Below are 22,534 nucleotides of genomic sequence, written 5' to 3'. Positions count from 1 at the left end.
GCCACCAATGGCTTAGAGCCAAAATGGCAGTGCCCCATAACAATTCACCTACCTGTTTCCCGTTCTCCGTGCTGTGGTTATTGTGTAGCTGATCTTCATGGCTTGTGTCCTCCTTTGTTTTCCATACTTCGCCGTTGTTGTTGCTCCCTGGAGTCGGAGTTGAGGGGGCGCTGGAGTTGGGTTGGGATTCAGTAGGTGAGCCGGGTGGGGATTTTTTCAGGTACTCATCAGTTTCTCTGTCCACCACCAGCAACCGCGTTTCGTTTTCTATTGCTTTAATGCGCTGAACCACCTGCCGCGGGGAGAGAAAGCAGAAGTCAGATACTCACGGAGCAGCTCTTAAAGGGGAACTGACACTATGCAAAATATGCACCAAACTGGGTGCTGGATACATTTACAGCTTCTGGGTAGTTAAAGTTTATTTATGGCACTCCCTTAACCCAAGGTAATTTAGAATGTTCAACTGCCCCAAACCTTCTGGATCAGTGCTGTCCAACTGGCGGCCCGCGGGCCGCATGCGGCCCGTGACCCCCCTCTGTGTGGCCCCCCACCTGTCTGGCTGCTTTGATGGCTTACCTTTGTGTAAGCTTTAAATGGTATCAGTACTGTGATTAACTGCCCCCCCCCTGCATGGTTCTCACCTCAGATTCAGGCTGTAATCAGGCTGTATTGTTTAAATATGTAATCCCCTGTGTTGTTCACACCTTTTAATCTCTGCATTGTTCTACCCCCTGCAGTGTTCACACCTCAGGCTCAGGCTGTAATCACTCCCATTGTTCACTTCTTCACACCTCAGGAGCAGTAGAAACCCACAAATAATCCCTGCATACTACAAAAAGAACATATACTGAGGTGGTACTGCAATTAAAAAGTTTTTTAATATATAGTTATTGTGCAGACTGTAGGAGCAGTGCCAGCATTGTGTCACTGTAGGCTGCCTGTGTGTGAGCATAGGGCAAGCAGAGTATGGCACACACAGGCAGGGTAGGGAAGGCAGAGTATGGCACACACAGGCAGAGTAGGGCAGGCAGAGTATGGCCCACACAGGCAGAGTAGGGCAAGCAGAGTATGGCACACACAGGCAGGGTAGGGAAGGCAGAGTATGGCACACACAGGCAGAGTAGGGCAGGCAGAGTATGGCACACACAGGCCAAGAATGGCACACACAGTGAAAGTATGGCACACGCAGGCAGGGTAGGGAAGGCAGAGTATGGCACACACAAAGGCAGGGTAGGGCAGGCAGAGTATGGCACACACAGGCAGGGTAGGGCAGGCAGAGTATGGCAGGTTTTTGCTGTACTACAACCATTAATATGGGTATGGTCATGTGATAACATGGGTGTGGTTTCAAGTGGGTGCGGTTTCAAAAAGGGGAGTGGTCAAAACTGGCTTCCATTATCGGCCCTCCACCACGTAGGTCGGAAAAATTCCGGCCCTCAGTACAACAGAAGTTGGACAGCACTGTTCTGGATGAACAGCCTCTACTTAATCATCATTTTGTGCACCACAAGTTAATTGAATTAGTGAAAGCTAAGATACACCCACATAATAGGAAGTATAGGCATGCGTCGCCTAAAGCGCCTGTGCCTTTTTGTATTGTTGTTATTTGATGCCTTGATGTACGCAAGGACAACTGTCAATAATAGGCAGGGGGCGTGGCCTGATCCAGTGAGGTGACTCAAGAATTCAAATGGCAGCATCTCATGAAACAGATATTGGTATTATTTCTGTCACACAGTTCCCATCATGTATGACCAGCTTAAGGAGCCATCTTATATAAGAGCAAATAGCTATACACCGATGTATATGTGATGGTATACAGATAAATAGATATGTAGATGGACAGGCGGATAGAAGGTAGATAGATAGCAAGACAGATGGATAGATTGACAGACAGATAGACATATAGGCAGACAGATAAGTAGATAGAGATACAGGTAGATATAGATAGATAGATGATAGATAGATAGATGATTGATAGATAGATAGATAGATAGATAGATGCTAGATAAATTGACAGACAGACATATAAATGATAGATAAAAGATCCAGATCTATACATAGATATAAAGATGCTGACACCTAAAATTAAACTGCTTTTTAAATATATTGTAACACTTTCTTTGCATGAGCTTTATACTTTTGCCTAGATTGAAAGATAGATGATAGATTATTGATAGATAATAGATAGATTATTGATAGATAGATAATGGATAGATAGATAGATAGATAGATAGATAGATAATGGATAGATGATTAATCAAGAATTAAAACGGCAGCATTGCATGAAACAGAACTTGGTTTAATTTCTGTCTTTGCATTTTCCCCCCACCAATTTACACTTAAGTAGAAGACTGTATAATGATCAAGCCCATTATTTAATACAAGTCAATATAATAAATTACATAAATGGACCAATTTGCAGAATGACATGTAGCATTGGTTTTTTTTGGTATCTTCCTTGGCGGGTTGCACTGTGCAGCCCCTGAGCACAGAGGAATACAGCGTGCGTTCATGCTAAATGCGAGCCATTGTTTACACGAGCTGTGTGCGTAGAACTATACTCCCCAGGGGTCCCTGCTACTTTCTACACCCTATTTATTTACGGACGTTTCTTGTGGAAAAAAAAAGCATTTTCAGGGGACATTGTTCTTTGTTTCTCATAACTGGGCAGACAGCCCACAGTACAGGTTCAATTCCCTTAGCAGCCAAGTGGTTAAAGGTTCAGGGAAGTGTTGTTTCACGCACAGCGCTGTTCTCCTTTTCACTCGGATCACATAACTGGTGAAATCGCCAAAGGTATGTGGCATTCTGAAATGGAAAGCCTGCAGCTCTTTTTAGACTGCAACTCCCAGCACCCTCCGGCAGTAATGGCTATACTTGTGAAAGGGAGGTGCAAGGTTTATGGGTGGAGGAGGTGTAAAATATAGGAAAATGTGTGGAAACAGGCCCTAAAAAATTCAGCACCTCATTGGCTGCTTTACTCACAACCTCATTGGATACATTATACGGTGATTGACAGATTCTGAGTTAATGTTAGGAAGGTGTGACAGCATCTTTGGCTTGTGTGCCCAAATACTGCCTGTTTTCAAGTCAAATAGGTCCAATAATTCAAAAGCTATAAAAAAATGAAGACCACTTGAAAGGTTGCTAAGAATTTCTATAACATTCTAAAAGTTAACTTAAAGGCACACTACCCCTTTACCTGTCAGACAGCTCCCTCTATATATGACCAGCTTACAGAGTCATCTTTCATAAGGGCAGAATTGGGGAGGCAGATGTGGGTAAGATAGGGCTTCCCCCTTCAGCAACCAAACTTACTGATAGATAGACAGATATATAGATGACATATAAATGATGATATATGATAGATAGATAGATAGATAGATGACAGACAGACAGATAGATAGATATAGATACATAGAAAGATTGGACCTAATCTTTAACTAAAGCAGATATCTCCATCCTATTCAGTGCTGCCCTTCACTTTGATACCCTGTGCCAATGGACAAAGCAGACAATGACACAAAGATCACTGACAGAGAAGGAACAAGACACAATGTGACACTGAGCTCAGCGACAAACACCGAACCAGACACCATGTTGCACAGCTTTCTTAACTCTTTGCCACCAAAAAGATGACACAGGATGCTGTGCCATTTGTGCAACTGGCAACTGCTAGGCTAAAGTGACCCTAGCAACCAAGGCCTTATTTTTTTAAAGTTTTAAGGATAATAAAAGAAAGCCTGAATAGTTCGAGATGGGTCAGCCACTTTTATTTATTTCCTTTTATTTATCTGGCGCCAACACATTACCGCAGCGCTTTACAGAGATTATTCATCATTCACTGCTCCAGAAGAGCTTACAATCTAAGGTACCAGTCACATTCACACACATTTGTCAATTTAGTCAGAAGTCAATTAACCTGCCTGTATGTTTGTAAGGAAACCCACGCAGACACGGGGAGAACATGCAAACTAATAAGGGCAACTAGGGGTAGGCAGAAGTTTGGGGGGGGGGGGGCGCCAGGCAGGAACCTGTCCTGCCTACCCCTAGCCTGCCCTCTCTTATTTTGCCCCCATTTACAAGGTGGGGGCAATGACTCCCCGATCCCCGCCTGACGGAGGGGGAGGGTGGTGGTGAGGTGCAGGGGCAAGGTAGCCGACGGGGGTTGCCTAGGGCCGTCAGCTTGGCCCGCCCCTGAAACTAGTTCTTGCAAATAGCGCCCTGGCCAGGACTGAACTCAGGGCCCCAGCACTGCAGGCCAGAAGTGCTTCTCACTGAGCCACCGTGACCTATAATGCAATTAGATCTTTTAATGTTTGTAATGAAAGGCAGTACAAACATTTGGCTAAAAGGCAAAACACAAAGAAAAATAGTTCAAAACACATCCAAAAATGATTACTGGAATCTGCTGCATGTTGTGTGTGAGTACCAATAAACTAGCCCTTGGCCAATTTCAGCCTGCCTGGACTTTGTAGTTCAGAAGTTTTGGGAAACTGTAATTAAAAATGTAAAGTTATGACCAAATGCTTTTAAAACTAGAATTCTAGAAAGCCCACCCATGTCTAGCTAGTTGCCCTTCTTCCCACTTAATTATCCACGGCTGCTTTATAATACTATTCAGGTTTTCCCTACTCTATTATAATTATTCATTTGTCCTGAAATTGGAAAGCACATTGAATTCAGCAGAAGTCTTTCTCTTACTGCACTGATGTAAATGACAGCCTTAGACAATGCATCTCTGTGGGAAAATCCCCGTCAAGGCTCGGACACACACACAGACAAAAACATTAAAAACTCAAATAACCTCCCCTTAAATAGGCTGAAAGTGTATTTGATGTGAAGAGTGCAGAGACAACCAGTGACAAATCTCCTGGCTTGCTTTCCATCACCGCAGTTCGTTAATTGAATTCAGACGCAGATACTATTATAGCTGATCTATTAATTACACAGCAGGGCAGGGGCTGCTGGGACACGCAGGAAACCAATTACAATGAATGAAAGAAAAAAAAAATCCCACAACGCGTTTCTCCGAAGGTGTTAAATCCAAAACGGAGCTCTGTTTACCGAAGTGCACAAGCTGTTTTGTTGCTTTTAAATAAATCCTTCGGAGACCTCAGGCACCTCGGGACCAAAATGTTCTTTTAATATAGGTATGGAGAAATGCGTCTGCAGAACAGCAGAGCCTTGGAACACAGGTGCAGCACTGTCACTCCTAAATCACTGGTGATTTTAATTAAAAAAGTCTTTTTCCATAGGTTTTTTTTTTTTTACTTTAAAGCACAAATGGAAAATGTTTCAATTCAATTGAGAACGAGCTCTGTATAAACCAAGGATAAACTTTTTTTTTACTCGGGAGCCACACAGATGTAAAAAGTTTTGGTGAGCCATACTTTGGGGAGGTCAAATAAGGACTGTGATTGGCTATTTGGTAGCCCCGGGTGGACTGCTAGCCTGCAGTCCACCTACTTTAAGGCCACTGGGAGTGGGTGAGCATTATGCTGCTTGTGAGCCACTAGTTGGGGATCACTGGTTTAAACCAACCCTTCCGTAAGCTGCAGCCTTTAAAAGAAAAATGGAGTTCTAAGGGTAATTTGATTTACTTGCTTCCCTTAAAAGGTGACTCGCCAAAACCAGGAAGCGGTCTATTTTATAACAGGAAGTTAGAAAGTTTAAGCAGTTTAATTTTCTTGTTTAGTGCAAGAAATAACAAAAAAAAACATTGATATTAAAGAACTGGCAAGTTCAGCACAAGCCATGTTAAAAAAGATATGGCCCTTTAAGGACATACTATCAGCAAAATAAAAGTTTGCATCTGAAAACAATGGGGGGTTCTTAAAGAGTCCATTGACAAACTGTAAAAAAAAGTCGTAACCACGACAAATTCACTAAAGGTATCTTATAGTTTTATGGATTTGTCGTCATTCCACTATTATCCAAAAAGTTCCAAATTATGGAAAGGCCGCCTCCCATAGACTCCATTGTAATCAAATAATTCACATTTTTAAAAATTATTTCCTTTTTCTTTATAATAATAAAACTGTACCTTGTACTTGATTCCAACTAAGACATAATTACCCCTTATTGGGGGCAGAACAGCCCTATTGGGTTTATTTAATGGTTAAATGATTCCCTTTTCTCTGTAATAATAAAACAGTACCTGTACTTGATCCCAACTAAGATATAATTACCCCTTATTGGGGGCAGAACAGCCCTATTGGGTTTATTTCATGTTTAAATGATTCCCTTTTCTCTGTAATAATAAAACAGTACCTGTACTTGATCCCAACTAAGATATAATTACCCCTTATTGGGGGGCAGAACAGCCCTATTGGGTTTATTTAATGGTTAAATGATTCCCTTTTCTCTGTAATAATAAAACAGTACCTGTACTTGATCCCAACTAAGATATAATTACCCCTTATGGGGGCAGAACAGCCCTATTGGGTTTATTTAATGGTTAAATGATTCCCTTTTCTCTGTAATAATAAAACAGTACCTGTACTTGATCCCAACTAAGATATAATTACCCCTTATTGGGGGCAGAACAGCCCTATTGGGTTTATTTAATGGTTAAATGATTCCCTTTTCTCTGTAATAATAAAACAGTACCTGTACTTGATCCCAACTAAGATATAATTACCCCTTATTGGGGGCAGAACAGCCCTATTGGGTTTATTTAATGGTTAAATGATTCCTTTTTCTCTGTAATAATAAAACAGTACCTGTACTTGATCCCAACTAAGATATAATTAGACCTTATTGGGGGCAGAACAATCCTATTGGGTTTATTTAATGGTTAAATGATTCCCTTTTCTCTGTAATAATAAAACAGTACCTGTACTTGACCCCAACTAAGATATAATTAACACTTACTAGAGGCAAAACAATCCTATTGGGTTTAATTACTGTTTAAATAATTTTGTTTAGTAGACTTTGTTTAGTAGACTGTTTAGTAGAGATCCGAATTACAGAAAGACCCCTTATCCAGAAAACCCCAGGTCCCATGCATTCTGGATAATGGATCCCATACCTGTACTGTATCAATATCGCGCTGTGAAAATGTGGTTTGTGCAACAAAAAAATGTTCTTTATACAGACTTAAGTCAAATTAACCTACTGATATCCTTCCCCAACATTTTCGTTATGGCGGAAACATTTTGCCGTAAAAGATATCTGTGGTTAGTAGTGGTGTTGGGGAAAAACTGTTTTAATTACAAACTGTAATTAAAGTAATTAAGTAAAGTAACATTTGTGCTTGTACTGGAGAGTATAATGATATGGTTTTGTCTTCTTCCTTTTCCTCACAGCAGTTGTGTCATGCTTTGTGGTTGCAATCCCAGCTCTATGTATACCAAAGTCACAGTGGTCACAGAGTAGGTGTGACTGAGACAGCAATATACCCAAGCTTTTTCTCTACTGGAGAATAATTTGGTATCCACAGTTAGAAGCAAGCAATTGGAATATCTGGATCAATATTGGAGGCGCGTGAATCAATCTGTAAATTTCCCCATTGAGTTACCAGTGCAAAAGATGAGTGTTCCCACTCAGCTATGAGATAGGTTGACAAGTGCGCTGCGGAACACACTTACCCCCACATATAATAAAAGGCACTAAGTTTCCCAAGGAGTCTTAACCCATAGCAACCAATAGGATATTTGCTTTTAAACATGTGACCAGTAAATTCTGAATGGTTGTTATGAGTTACTGCTCCTGGGCAAACTTAGTGCCTTTTATTACATAACCCTCTTTATCTGGCTGGAGCAAAGCTATATGGGAAGCGCACAGTGTCTCAGGGAAATAGCAAATCTGAACACAGAAGGTTTTAATGAAACATTTAACCTGTCAAGTGGGCTTGTCTGTCTTACATTGACTTTCCCTTAAGCATTCGCTGGGATATCCTGGGAAGGCTAACATTTCCAAAGCTGATATTTAAGAAGACCTATAGTCATTCTATATATTCTTGGAACTCCCTGAAATCAGCCGTATACCTGTAACGTAGGTATTTGGTAAAGGAGACCCCGACCACTTTATGGGCACAAAGTTAAGCGGCAATTTTTGGACCTCAGGACGGTTAAAAAGTCTTCCAAACCACTGGATAGAGGGTTTCAAGAGAAAGACCTAATGGGTGATGGAGCTGTATGTGTAATATAACGGTTAGGGGGATCAAGTCAAAAGAAAGTTTCTCTGGAAGAAAAGTCTGATCCTAAATGGTACCAGCGGATAGGATATCATAAGGCAGAGCCTTGGAGGATAAATTAACCCAGGACTATGGGGGTAGGAGGCTATGGCATCATGACAGAAGCTTGACGAAAACCTGTGGCCAGAGAGGGGGTGGCTGCTTAATGTTATCAGGTAGACAAGGGCTGGGGGGACTTGTACAAATAAGAAGAAAGCTCACAGTTTGTTGATGTACGTAGGTCCATAAATAAAAGGCAGCTCAGGGAGTTTAAATGGCTTGCAGGGAGTTTAAATGACTTGCCCAAGACCCTAAGGGCTCTGGCACACGGGGAGATTAGCCGCCTGCGACAAATCTCCCTGTTCGCCGGCGACTAATCTCCCCGTATTGCCATCCCATCGGCGACAATGTACTAATCTCCCCGTGTGCCAGAGCCCTAAAGAAGGGCAAGAAGAATCAAACCTAGCCCTCTTTGGATCCAGCACCAGATTTAAACAACAAAGTGACTTTTAATGGCCCATTAAATCTGACCATTAAAAATCACTTTGCACTTGAAGTCTGCAGCAGCACTGGTGTCACATGTTTTGAAAGTTTCCATTCTGTTTTCCCACAGCTGAAACAGATCACTCAGCACATACATGAATCCTGCAGAGAAAGTGTGGGAAAGTGTTACCTGGCAAGGGGGGGGGTTATTAGGCAGATGGGTATTAGGCGTTACCTGTCAAGGGGCAGGTCAATATCACCTTGTTAGAGAGTGTGAGAACTTGAGGGCAATAGGTAGAGGTCAAAGCAATGTTACTGGTCAGGGGTAGCAGGGTAGGGCATAAAGGGCACTGGAACATGCCCATCAGGGCCTGGCAAGGTAGGACATACAGGGCACCCATCTATGCCAGGTCAGCAGGTAGAAGTACAGCACTGCGGAATATGTTGGCGCTTTATAAATAAATGTTGTTAATAATAATAATAATAGAAGAGTACTTACAGGGCCCTCCATGAGACCAAATCAAGGGACAGCAGAGTCAGGCAGGACACAGAGTGCACCCAACATTACTGGATAAGGGGAGAGCAGGTAGGTACATACAGGACACTGGGTGATTACACCAAGTCAGGATGTAACAGACTGGTAAATACAGGGCACCCAAATCTTTAGGTTCAGGGGCAGCAGGTTGGTACATCCAGGGCACATTATGGTTTCAGGTGAGGTTTGAGCCAATTCAGATGGCTGGACACAGGGCACTGTCTGGTTCCAGGTGAGGGGTCAGCAGGGTAGTACGCAACTCAGATCTATACATACAGGGCCAAGGTGGAGATGGGTTCATACTGTGAACTTGGTGACACCATGTTGGGGCAGATAAGTACATACAGATAGGTATTGTACATACAGGTAACTAACTGTAATATCAAGTCATTGCCAGATGGGTACATACAGATAACTCAGGTCAACTCAGTGATACCGGGTCAGGGGGCAGATGGGTACATTCTAGCAACTCAGTGATACCGGGTCAGGGGGCAGATGGGTACATACTAGCAACTCAGTGATACCAGGTCAGGGGGCAGATAGGTACATACTAGGAACTCAGTGATACCAGGTCAGGGGGCAGATAGGTACATACTAGGAACTCAGTGATACCGGGTCAGGGGGCAGATGGGTACATACTAGCAACTCAGTGATACCAGGTCAGGGGGCAGATAGGTACATACTAGGAACTCAGTGATACCAGGTCAGGGGGCAGATAGGTACATACTAGGAACTCAGTGATACCAGGTCAGGGGGCAGAATTCCTAGTATGTACCCATCTGCCCATACAGGGAACTCAGTAATACCAGGTCAGGGGGCAGATACAGGTACATACTAGCAACTCAGTGTTACCAGGTCAGGGGGCAGATACAGGTACATACTAGGAACTCAGTGTTACCAGGTCAGGGGGCAGATACAGGTACATACTAGCAACTCAGTAATACCAGGTCAGGGGGCAGATACAGGTACATATAGGCAATTTATTGATATGAGGTGAGGGGGCAGATACAGGTACATATAGGGAATTTATTGATATGAGGTCAGGGGGCAGATACAAGTACATATAGGGAATTTATTGATATGAGGTCAGGGGGCAGATACAGGTACATATAGGGAATTTATTGATATGAGGTGAGGGGGCAGATACAGGTACATATAGGGAATGTATTGATATGAGGTGAGGGGGCAGATACAGGTACATATAGGGAATTTATTGATATGAGGTCAGGGGGCAGATACAGGTACATATAGGGAATTTATTGATATGAGGTGAGGGGGCAGATACAGGTACATATAGGGAATTTATTGATATGAGGTCAGGGGGCAGATACAGGTACATATAGGGAATTTATTGATATGAGGTGAGGGGGCAGATACAGGTACATATAGGGAATTTATCGATATGAGGTGAGGGGGCAGAAGGGAAATGTACCTGGGTGGGTACATACTGTAACATTAGTCACAGGGGTGCAGGACACACAGGGTAGGAATGGGTACACATGCCCCAGAGAGCCCATAGCAGCCGGAGGGCCGGCCAGTCCGTACCTGGTGATGGGTCTCTTTCTCCACGTTGTCCCCGTTGACTTCCAGCACCCGGTCTCCAGCCTTCAGTCCGGCAGCCTCGGCGGGGGAGCCGGGTTCCACCTTGCGGATGTACTGGCCGCTCTTGCCCTTCTCGCCGTGCAGGTGGAAGCCGTAGCCCTGCTCTCCCCTCTTGATGTGACACAGCCGGGGTCGGTGCCGCTCTTGGGCCATAGTGATGCACAGGGACTCTCGGCTGGCACCTAGTGAGGCAGGGGCATATTAATAACCCGCCGGAGCGCCGCTCTAGGTACGTACAGATCCCCTATCCGGTGTCAGGCTGGTGTCCAGCGCCTCCTGCCTGTGCGCCCTGCGCTGCGCTACTCTCCCCCCTGTGTACGCTTTGCGCTCTTGGCTGCGCTTTCCCTCTGTACGTTCCTCCCGGAGCTGCTGCTCACCAACTGAGCCGAGTTCGGGGCAGGCAAAGAGTTGTGCGTGTTCCTCTCAGCTCCTCCTCCTCCTCTGGCTTCAATTTCACTTGCAAACAAGGAAAAGGCAAGATGCTCCCATGGCACCTCCCTCTGATGCAACCTGGAATCTTCCAGATTTTGGGGGGCCTCTTGCTGGGGCTCTGCAGGGGGGGTGGGAAACATCTGGAGAACAACCTGTTGTGGGGGGTCCCATAAACTAGCCCTGTGTCTCAGGAACCCACTGGGAAATTACTGTATTCTATTTAATCCACTGTATGTAACTGTATTTGTTTATTACAGCAGGGTACTTTCCTCTGTATGTAATAAAGAGCACTACGTTTGCCCAGGAGCAGTAACCCATAGCAACCAATAGGATGCTTGCTTTTAAACATTATGCTACCTGTTGATTGGTTGCTATAGTGGATAAGGGTAGCAAACTTTTCTTCTGAAATTACATAACACTATTAGTTTTTAAACAATGGGCTGCTACCAGACAGGGGGGATCTAGAGATTGTTATAAACCAAAGGTGGCCATACATGGGTAGATTTAAGTGATTTGGCAGCTTATCTGCCTATGTTTGGGGCCCCCCAATGGGCCTCCCCGATTGGCAGTTGTTGATCGGGCAGGTTTGATGTCCCAAAATCAGTCGTCATTCACTCTTTAGCAATTCCGTTTGTGCAGGGCCGGAACTAGGGGTAGGCAGAAGAGGCACCTGCCTAGGGTGCAGTGATTGGGGGGCGCCAGACAGGAACCTCTCCTGCCTACCCCTAGGCCATGCTCCCTTCTCATTGCCCACACCAGTTTTCATTACGTGGTGGGGGCAATGAGTGGGCGAGGGGGCCGACCAGGTTGCCTAGGGGGGTTGCCTAGGGCGCTCAGTCGGCTTGGCCTACCCCTGCGTTTGTGCTGTCTCGTGCCAATCAATTGCAGTGCCGCCTCAGGGGTCCTGGCCAACTGAGGCAGTGAAGTTGGGGCCGCCCCCTCGCACTTAGCTTTTTTGTGTCAGAAAGGGGCAAGGAGGGGCCGTATCATTAGTACAGAAGGCACAATAGCACTCTCTGCACTAGAAGAGCTGACATTCCGATTAAAAAATTGGAAATTTAGCTCTTTAAGTTGCCAAGAGCATCTTTCTGCCACCCCTGGTAACTTGCCAGGTACTGCCGCCTGAGGCGAGTTTCCCAACCCCAGCACCCCAGATCTATTGTAGTATGGAAATGTGTCAGTCCTCTTGCACGAGTGCTTTCAGGCAATTTCCAAAGAGGTGCAATGAAGGGTTACTTTGGACATCTTTGCCCTGCCTCCTTAGCTTGGGGTCACTGACCCCAAATGCTCCAAATTTCCATGTGCTATTGCCTTAAAAGTAATCAAACCTTGCATCCCTATGTGGTCTAAAAAGGCCAAACTGTCCAACCAAATCTGGGCATTTATGGCCAGCTCTACAGCAGGTAGTTCAGGTTAGATACGGGGGTACAGCAGACATTATAACTCCAGGGGGGCAAGGCTTGAAAATTGCCCAGTGGGACCCTGACAATTGTATGATTTCAATTCAGAATGCACTTGAAAGCGTCTTCCTGGCCAGGGGTTTAGGGGGCCCTGTTAAAAACATGCAGTTCAGAATGTACTTAAGTGGCACATTTTTCTGTCATCTGCAAACATTCTGACACACATGCCTATAACATCTGTGTGCATATTTTATTGTATATTTTATTTCCCTGACTGGGCTCTTTGTAGTGCAAGGATTTCAAACAGGACCCTTAAGTATGTCGTTAAGCAGAATCCCCTGTGATACCCAATGTTCCCAAATGTACTGGTAGCCTCTCATTGGAATGGGAAATGTCAAACAGTGCCAGTACCTGCATTTTTTTGGGAACTGAAAAGCATTAAAATGTGCAATAATCATTCAAGGAGGGAATTATTATTATATTGTATTTATATATAGTCTGTACCACATAGGCAGGTTCACTGACAGCCAAGGGGTTCTGTGACCATATAAAGGCACAAGGGAACTCTGTGTATCACTCATGTATTATAAGGGATAATGTACCCCCTACTGTAAATGATAAGGATATTAGAAGTCACTGAGGGGTTCTGTGACCATATAAAGGCACAAGGCTGCCGGCTGAGTTATACAGGGAACTCTGAGTATCGCTCATGTATTATAAGGGATAATGTACCCCCTACTGTAAATGATAAGGATATTAGAAGTCACTGAGGGGTTCTGTGACCATATAAAGGCACAAGGCTGCAGGCTGAGTTATACAGGGAACTCTGAGTATCACTCATGTATTATAAGGGATAATGTACCCCCTACTGTAAATGATAAGGATATAAGAAGTCACTGAGGGGTTCTGTGCCCATATAAAGGCACAAGGCAGCAGGCTGAGTTATACAGGGAACTCTGAGTATCACTCATGTATTATAAGGGATAATGTACCCCCTACTGTAAATGATAAGGATATTAGAAGTCACTGAGGGGTTCTGTGACCATATAAAGGCACAAGGCTGCAGGCTGAGTTATACAGGGAACTCTGAGTATCACTCATGTATTATAAGGGATAATGTACCCCCTACTGTAAATGATAAGGATATTAGCAGTCACTGAGGGGTTCTGTGACCATATAAAGGCACAAGGCTGCAGGCTGAGTTATACAGGGAACTCTGAGTATCACTCATGTATTATAAGGGATAATGTACCCCCTACTGTAAATGATAAGGATATTAGAAGTCACTGAGGGGTTCTGTGACCATATAAAGGCACAAGGCTGCAGGCTGAGTTATACAGGGAACTCTGAGTATCACTCATGTATTATAAGGGATAATGTACCCCCTACTGTAAATGATAAGGATATTAGAAGTCACTGAGGGGTTCTGTGACCATATAAAGGCACAAGGCTGCAGGCTGAGTTATACAGGGAACTCTGAGTATCACTCATGTATTATAAGGGATAATGTACCCCCTACTGTAAATGATAAGGATATTAGAAGTCACTGAGGGGTTCTGTGCCCATATAAAGGCACAAGGCCGCAGGCTGAGTTATACAGGGGCTCTGAGTATCACTCATGTATTATAAGGGATAATGTACCCCCTACTGTAAATGATAAGGATATTAGCAGTCACTGAGGGGTTCTGTGCCCATATAAAGGCACAAGGCTGCAGGCTGAGTTATACAGGGAACTCTGAGTATCACTCATGTATTATAAGGGATAAAGTACCCCCTACTGTAAATGATAAGGATATTGGAAGTCACTGAGGGGTTCTGTGCCCATATAAAGGCACAAGGCTGCAGGCTGAGTTATACAGGGAACGCTGAGTATCACTCATGTATTATAAGGATATTAGAAGTCAGGTGTCAGAACTCCCATGGTTCCACTGTATTCCTGTACCCTCGGGGTCTTTGTTCTTTCTATCAGAATTGGCAAGTAAATATATATATAGATATTTGCATCACTGAATATTATTTTGTAAGGGTGTAGCTTGGAATTGAACTAGATTTTCTCCTACATGTCTAAGTGCTAATTTCCAGCATGTGCTGCAGGGCTTATCAGAAAGCGCTCTAGTCATCTGTTTAGCACTACATGGATTTATTTGGAGTGGAAAAGGCATTAGGTGGCAGCCTTAAATTAGCCTCAGCAAACCAAAAACCTCATTAAAGCATCACTTGGGAGGCATTTTTGGGTGAGAGTGGCTTGTTCCTTTAGCAATGACCCCATAAATTCCCTGTAATTGGTGTAACAAAAAGTATTTTCCTCACTGTTTGGTGACTCAGGGCTGCAGCTGCCTGAAATTTTGCTTTAGTCATGGAGTCTAGAAAATAGGTGTGTAAAAATAATGTGTCTGAAGCCGTAGCGGCAATGCATTTAACATGTGCCCACTGAATTTTTAGAATTTTTGAGCCATAACAAGTTGGATTTGACAAGTTCTGAAAAACTTGAATTGAGCTCTAGGGTAGTACCCAATAGCAACCAATTAGAACTTAGCTCTGATCGGTCATCTGCAGTGAAACAACATTGTGATTGGTTAAAGCTCGTTTTTGTGCATGAGGTTATTCTATATGATAAAAACCTGTCAAAAAATGTAAAATATATCCGTATTACTTACTGATGCCACCAGGGCTGTATTTTCCTTTCATGCCACCTAGGAAGGTGCAACAGAGTTCCAATGTGCCAATAGCCCAGAGAGCAAGTACTCCTGCTCCCTCCAGCTCCACCATTGAATTTAATGCCATCTCCAACTTTAAAATATAAGAATTTAAGAAGTAACAGGAATGTTAACTTTATTTAAGGCAAAACTCTATGAATCAGGATTGGATTAAAGGTAGCTTATACCCACTTTTCAATTTACATACATTTTTTCTTTTAGTTTTTTATGATAGTAGCAGTTTTACACTGTTAATAGTATCAATTTATAACAGGAGCGCTTCCTGCTGTTGTATGTGGGCTGCGGGCCAGACAGAGCGCAAAAGCTTAAGTTACTGATGCAGGAGGTGTCTACTGCAAGTTGTTAGTCACAACCCCCATCCAGTGATTGTCGTTTTTCCTGATTGTTTGGCCACTAGATGGCACATTTTTAGTACATTCAAGGATGTGGTAACCATGTCAGAGTCGTCATGGCTGCTCCTACTGATTTGAATAAGCATAAACGTGCAAAAAAATTAGGCTCTGTTCCATGCAAATGGAGGGGCAGCGATGTCACGGGACAGAGTTTTGACATCTAAGAGGTGGAGCCAGACCAGCAATGTATTAAACCAGGGCTCCTCAAACTTTTTAAACATGGGGCCAGTTCATGGACCCTCAGACTGTTGGGGGCCGGACTGTAGCCCTATCTCTGCTGCGTCCTCCTGCTCCCAGCTGCATCCTCCCACTCCCTGTTCCCCCACTCCCGCTGCCTCCTCCCACTCCCTGCTCCACCGCTCCCCACTGCGCCCTCCGGCTCCCTGCTCCCCCACTCCCCACTGCGCCTTCCGGCTCCCTGCTACCCCACTCCCCACTGCGCCCTCCGGCTCCCTTCTCCCCCACTCCCCACTGCGCCCTCCGGCTCCCTGCTCCCCCACTCCCCACTGCGCCTTCCGGCTCCCTGCTCCCCCACTCCCCACTGCGCCTTCCGGCTCCCTGCTACCCCACTCCCCACTGCGCCCTCCGGCTCCCTGCTCCCCCACTCCCCACTGCGCCCTCCAGCTCCCTGCTCCCCCACTCCCCACTGCGCCTTCCGGCTCCCTGCTACCCCACTCCCCACTGCGCCCTCCGGCTCCCTGCTACCCCACTCCCCACTGCGCCCTCCAGCTCCTTGCTACCCCACTCCCCACTGCGCCCTCCGGCTCCCTGCTACCCCACTCCCCACTGCACCCTCCGGCTCCCTGCTACCCCACTCCCCACTGCGCCCTCCGGCTCCCTGCTCCCCCACTCCCCACTGCGCCTTCCGGCTCCCTGCTACCCCACTCCCCACTGCGCCCTCTGGCTCCCTGCTCCCCCACTCCCCACTGCGCCTTCCGGCTCCCTGCTACCCCACTCCCCACTGTGCCCTCCGGCTCCCTGCTACCCCACTCCCCACTGCGCCTTCAGGCTTCCTGTTCCCTGCTGCGCCCTCCGGCTCCCTGCTACCCCACTCCCCACTGCGCCTTCCGGCTTCCTGTTCCCTGCTGCACCCTCCGGCTCCCTGCTACCCCACTCCCCACTGCGCCTTCCGGCTTCCTGTTCCCTGCTGCGCCCTCCGGCTCCCTGCTCCCCCACTCCCTGCTGCGCCCTCCGGCTTCCTGCTTCCCGCTGCACATGCAGACAGGTAGTACCCAGGTAGTACCCGTGGGCCGTAGTTTGGGGATCCCTGTCTTAAACAATACAGAAGTAGGGGAGTATAGGCACAAAAAGGGGCGGATTGGAGGTTGGTCAGAGAGGTGGATTGACAAGTTATTACTAGTTTATCAGCAAGTACATTGCCAACAGATTTATTACACCAGCCCTTGCCCTAGCAACCCTAGTTCTGCCCCTGACATCTTCAGTCCCCCCCCCCCCCCCCCCACCGAAGTCATCACCAGAACTTACACCATGTAAAAGATGGCAACCCTAGTGCTGCCTACTGCTGTTGGTTACTAGATTTGGACCACTTGGCTTGCCACCTTTTCTAGAAAAAAATACTGCCTTCCTTTATATTTATCTTTCTTGCTATTAATAAAATTGTGATCAGGAATCGTTTCTACCAGCCAGTTCGTAACCCTAGTCAGGACCCACCTTAGCTCATAGCAAAGTTACACAATATGTTGTTACTTTTATTGTATTTAAGATAACAATTAGTAATTCTTTCCAACTGACCATTTGTCCCTTCCCTATAACATACTTAAAGTTAAGATGAAGGTGAACCACCCCTTTAAGGGAAACCAGTCATTGGATAAAACCCATTTAGGTGCACAGGGAAATATGCGCACACACAACTATTTCCCTCTCTGCTGACACATTATACATTGTTTAGATTGGCAAATCTGGATATTTATCCGTTTAGCACCACCTGCTCCAGCTGATTTGGAAGCGCTCGCTTGTTTGTTGGGGTTTGGGAAAAGGCTTTTTTCCTGCAGCGTTGGCTTTTGCGTCCAGCAGGACCACATTGTGCTTCCCTCTGAGAGCGCAGCGGAATGTCTATCATTTCCTGTAATAGCCCCTCCGCCCGTCTAATAAGCAGCCTATTAACTACACATTTTAAAATAAAAATCATTTTAAAAACAGCCGTTTCCACTGCTAAATTTGTAGGTGTTGCTTTAAGAGGAAAAAAAAATCTAAATATTTTGCCTTATTAACCCTGGGGTCAGTTGAGTGTGATGTTACCCAGATGTGCTGAGTTATAACCTGTAAGTGATCAGAGTCATATGTTTACCATATTCCTGCCAGAACTGTGTTGCAATCCCTTGTCTTTGGCGTCTGTAACCCTTTCACCTCCTGCAGAGTCAGGATCTTCATAATGAATGGGCACGTGGGCATGAAGGGCTAGGGCAGAGAGGGGATTTGCCCTGGGCTAATCATGTCCTTCAGCTTGCCCAACCGGCTGTGGACCTGTGTTGAAATACAAATTCTACCAACCTCCTACCTGAAGGCGTTAGGCATAACCCAACATCAGTTCATACCTATATGCTTCATGCTATACCTACTTCAAAAAGCATTGGCAACAAACTTTTTCTTTTTGATCCTGGTGCTGGGGTTGACTTCTTGGAGCCCCTGCCTTATCCCAGATTTTGGTTTATCAGATTCTCATTATTTGGAGGCTCCGGGCAGCGCAGTTGGGTTCTCCTGCTGAGAGTGCTTATCATTAAAAATATATCCTGTAGAATCCTTTGATGTTTAGTAAGATTTGCTGCAAGAAAATAATGGACTTGACAGAAGTGTGTCTTTTTTCAGCCTCAAGTTCTATGGCACGGTGACCTGTTTGCTGTGACTGCACTCAATTCCTATCTCCATTCAAACCTGCAAATTGGAAAAAGAGAATCATTTCAGGCCCTTTGGGAAGCTGATCAAAAATACATGCTCCTTTATATATAAAAATGTACTGCTTGCAGCCAAACTACTTGGGGGAGGGCAGGGGGTGCGACTGCACCCAGGATGAATGGAGCCCCCTGGTGATACCGCAGTGTGATCTTTTATCTACACCGGCTGTGCCGGGGGGGGGGGGGAATCGGAGACTTGGGTGCAAATTTTCCATGGGGTTGTAGCTACAATGCTGTTCATGTATGTTTGCCTAAATTTTTCATTTATATAGTGCTACTTGGCCCTTGTGCTGCACATAATTACAGTATATAATAGTACACCTGGGGGAGATTAAATATATATAAATTATTAATGTACAGTAGATTAATAACTAGGGATGCACTGAACCCACTTTTTTGGGGTCGGCCGAACCCCCAAACCCACCCAGAAGGATTCTGCTGAACCGAATCTGAATCCTAATTAGCATTTGCTAATTAGTATTGGGAAGGGTTAAAAGTTGCTAATGCTAATTAGGATTCGGATTCGGTTTGGACGGGACCGTGGATTCATCAAAAAAAGGCTGGATTCCCGAACCGAATCCGGGATTCGGTGCATCCCTATTAAAAACTCCCTATTAAAATCCCCTATTAAAGGAGAACTAACCCTCCCCACCCCATGTGGTAGTCCCACTGCACAGGTTCCTGTCCCCCAGCTGCATTTTTAGATAGATAGATAGATAGATAGATAGATAGATAGATGAGAGATAGATAGATAGATAGATAGATAGATAGATAGATAGATAGATAGACAGAAAGATGATAGATAGATAGATGATAGATAGATGATAGATAGATAGATAGATAGATAGATAGATATAGATAGATAGATATAGATAGATAGATAGATAGATAGATAGATAGATAGATAGATAGATGATAGATGATAGATAGATAGATAGATAGATTCAACTTTATTGTCATTACACATGTACAAGTACAAGGCAACGAAATGCAGTTTAGGTCTAACCAGAAGTGCAATTAGCAGAAAGTGCAGGATAAAGGTATAAGTTCTAAGTACATTTAAAAGGGATATGTGCAGGGAGAAGCTATGGGTAACTATTACAGAAAGATCATTATGTGAGCATATATAGATTACTAGTAACTATACTTATGAATTTACAATGGATGAACCGTATATACAAATTGCTATTAACTGTAGTCAGGAATTTGCAAATAGATATGAACATAATGTACAGGATATTATGTAAGCTTAGTATACAGATTGCAAGTAACTATAATTATAAGTTTACAGTGAATGAACAATATATACAAGTTGCTGTTAACTGTAGTTGGGAATTTGCAAAGAGATATGAGCATAATGTACAGGTTGCTATTTTCTATAGACAGGAATTTACAAGTAGACATGTACAGGTAGATATGAACATAATGTACAGCAGTGTTTTTCAACCTTTTTTGGGCAAAGGCACACTTGTTTCATGAAAAAAATCACGAGGCACACCACCATTAGAAAATGTTAAAAAATTTAACTCTGTGCCCAGCAGCAGTGCCCCCCTAGTACATTGGTGCCCAGCAGCAGTGCCCCCTAGTACATTGGTGCCAAGAGCAGTGCCCCCCTAGTACATTGGTGCCCAGCAGCAGTGCCCCCCTAGTACATTGGTGCCCAGCAGCAGTGCCCCCCTAGTACATTGGTGCCCAGCAGCAGTGCCCCCTAGTACATTGGTGCCCAGCAGCAGTGCCCCCTAGTACATTGGTGCCAAGAGCAGTGCCCCCCTAGTACATTGGTGCCCAGCATCAGTGCCCCCCTAGTACATTGGTGCCAAGAGCAGTGCCCCCCTAGTACATTGGTGCCCAGCATCAGTGCCCCCTAGTACATTGGTGCCCAGCATCAGTGCCCCCCTAGTACATTGGTGCCCAGCATCAGTGCCCCCCTAGTACATTGGTGCCAAGAGCAGTGCCCCCCTAGTACATTGGTGCCCAGCATCAGTGCCCCCCTAGTACATTGGTGCCCAGCATCAGTGCCCCCCTAGTACATTGGTGCCAAGAGCAGTGCCCCCCTAGTACATTGGTGCCCTGCCTACGGCACACCAGGCAACATCTCGCGGCACACTAGTGTGCCGCGGAACAGTGGTTGAAAAACGCTGATGTACAGGAATTTAAAAGTAGACATGTGCGAATATATACTCAGTCAGTAGTTTTACGAATGTATTGTGCATAGATATTTGTATTTTCAAACAGATATGTACATTGTAGTGCAGTCCATATTAAATAGTGTAAAGTGTAAATAGTGTAATGGGAAGAGTATAGGGGTGTGAGGGGTGGGCAGGTGTCAGTGGGGGGCAGAGTTCAATAAGGAGACGGCTCTAGGAAAGAAGCTGTTCCTCAGTCTGCTGGTTCTTGACCTGAGACACCTGAAGCGCCGACCAGAAGGCAGGAGAAAGAACAGTTTGTGGGCGGGGTGGGAGTAATGCTTAAGAATACTGCGTGCTCTACGCACACAGTGTTTCTTTTGAATGTCCTCAATGGCTTGAAGTGGGGTCCCTATAATACGCTGGGCAGTTTTCACCACCCGCTGCAGTGCCTTACGCTCAGCAACAGAGCAGCTTCCGTACCAAACTGTGACACAGTTGGTTAGGATGCTTTCTATTGTGCAGCGATAGAAGTTCACCAGAGTAGTTGAGGACAGCTGATTCTTCTTAAGTGTTCTCAGGAAGAATAGGCGCTGGTGAGCCTTCTTGACCAGGCTAGAGGTGTTAGTAGACCAGGATAGGTTCTCCGAAATGTGGGTCCCCAGGAACTTGAAGCATGAAACAGGCTCAACAACCATCCTGTTGATGTGAACGGGTTTATGTGATCATTTTTGGCATCACTGTTCAGTCCCACCAATCCCTCGCGTGCTTTCTAATTGCTGATTGGTGCAGTGTCTGTCTCCCTGAAAACGATCCTTGGCCAGAAACATGAGAGCCAGAACTGGTTCAGATTCCAATGTGCACGCTCCAGGGAGCTAGAGACAACTGTTAGGGCTCTGGTACACGGGGAGATTAGTCGCCCGCGAGCAGGGAGTTTTGCCGCGGGCGACTAATCTCCCCGTGTACCAGAGCCCTTACATGAATAAAGATGGCGCCCGACAGCCATATTGTGTAACTCTGCAGTTAGGGAGTCAGTACTGGGAATCAAAGGACTTTTACACATTCTCAGGTTGGAGAGGGGCCATTGCAAGGGAAGCTATTGATTACTAAACAGAGGGTGGTCAGTTTAGTTCCCCTTTAAAGGAACAGTAACACCAAAAAATTAAAGTGTTTTAAAGTAACTAAAATATAATGTGCTGCTGCCCTGCTCTGGTAAAAGTTGTGTGTTTATTTCAGAAAGTCTACTATAATTTATATAAATAAGCTGCTATGTAGCCATGGAGGCAGCCATTCAAAGGAGAAAAGGCACAGGCACATAGCAGATAACAGATAAAACACTATTGTATTCTACAGAACTTATCTGTTATCTGCTATGTAACCTGTGCCTTTTCTCCTTTTTTCCAGCTTGAATGGCTGCCCCCGTGGCTACCCAGCAGCTTATTATATAAATTATAGTAGTGTTACTGTAGCAAACACCCCAGTTTTACCAGTGCAGGGCAACAGTGCATTATATTTTTATTACTTTAAAGCTCTTTCATTTTTTAGTGTTACTGTTCCTTTAATACAACTTATGAACTTGTCCCAGCAAATGGAGTGGCACATTCCTGGATATTTACAGGCAGATCCATTTTTATTTTCGTCCAAATGAAAGAGAAGCAAAAGAAGGTTGGCTGTGTCGCTGAAAATTCCTGCCTTTTATTTGAAAATTTCATTTTTTACAGGATATTTATGGCAGCGGGATGATGAATGGCTC

The 22,534-nt window shown here is 44.9% G+C and overlaps 1 protein-coding gene across 1 annotated transcript in view; it reads right to left on the bottom strand.

The window, feature by feature from the left end:
* slc9a3r2 (SLC9A3 regulator 2) overlaps positions 1 to 11,235 on the bottom strand; it is a 72,483-nt gene extending 61,248 nt beyond the window's left edge. The window contains 2 exon segments of the mRNA NM_001142062.1: positions 53 to 292; positions 10,746 to 11,235. Coding sequence (NP_001135534.1) covers positions 53 to 292; positions 10,746 to 10,955 — 450 coding nt within the window. The 5' untranslated portion in view covers positions 10,956 to 11,235.
* Between the last annotated feature and the right edge of the window lie 11,299 nt (positions 11,236 to 22,534).

Source organism: Xenopus tropicalis, chromosome 9, assembly GCF_000004195.4.
Source record: "Xenopus tropicalis strain Nigerian chromosome 9, UCB_Xtro_10.0, whole genome shotgun sequence".
In the NCBI taxonomy this organism is placed as follows: domain Eukaryota; kingdom Metazoa; phylum Chordata; class Amphibia; order Anura; family Pipidae; genus Xenopus; species Xenopus tropicalis.
Note: the sequence above shows the minus strand (reverse complement) of the source record. Positions and strands in the feature narration are given on the sequence as shown.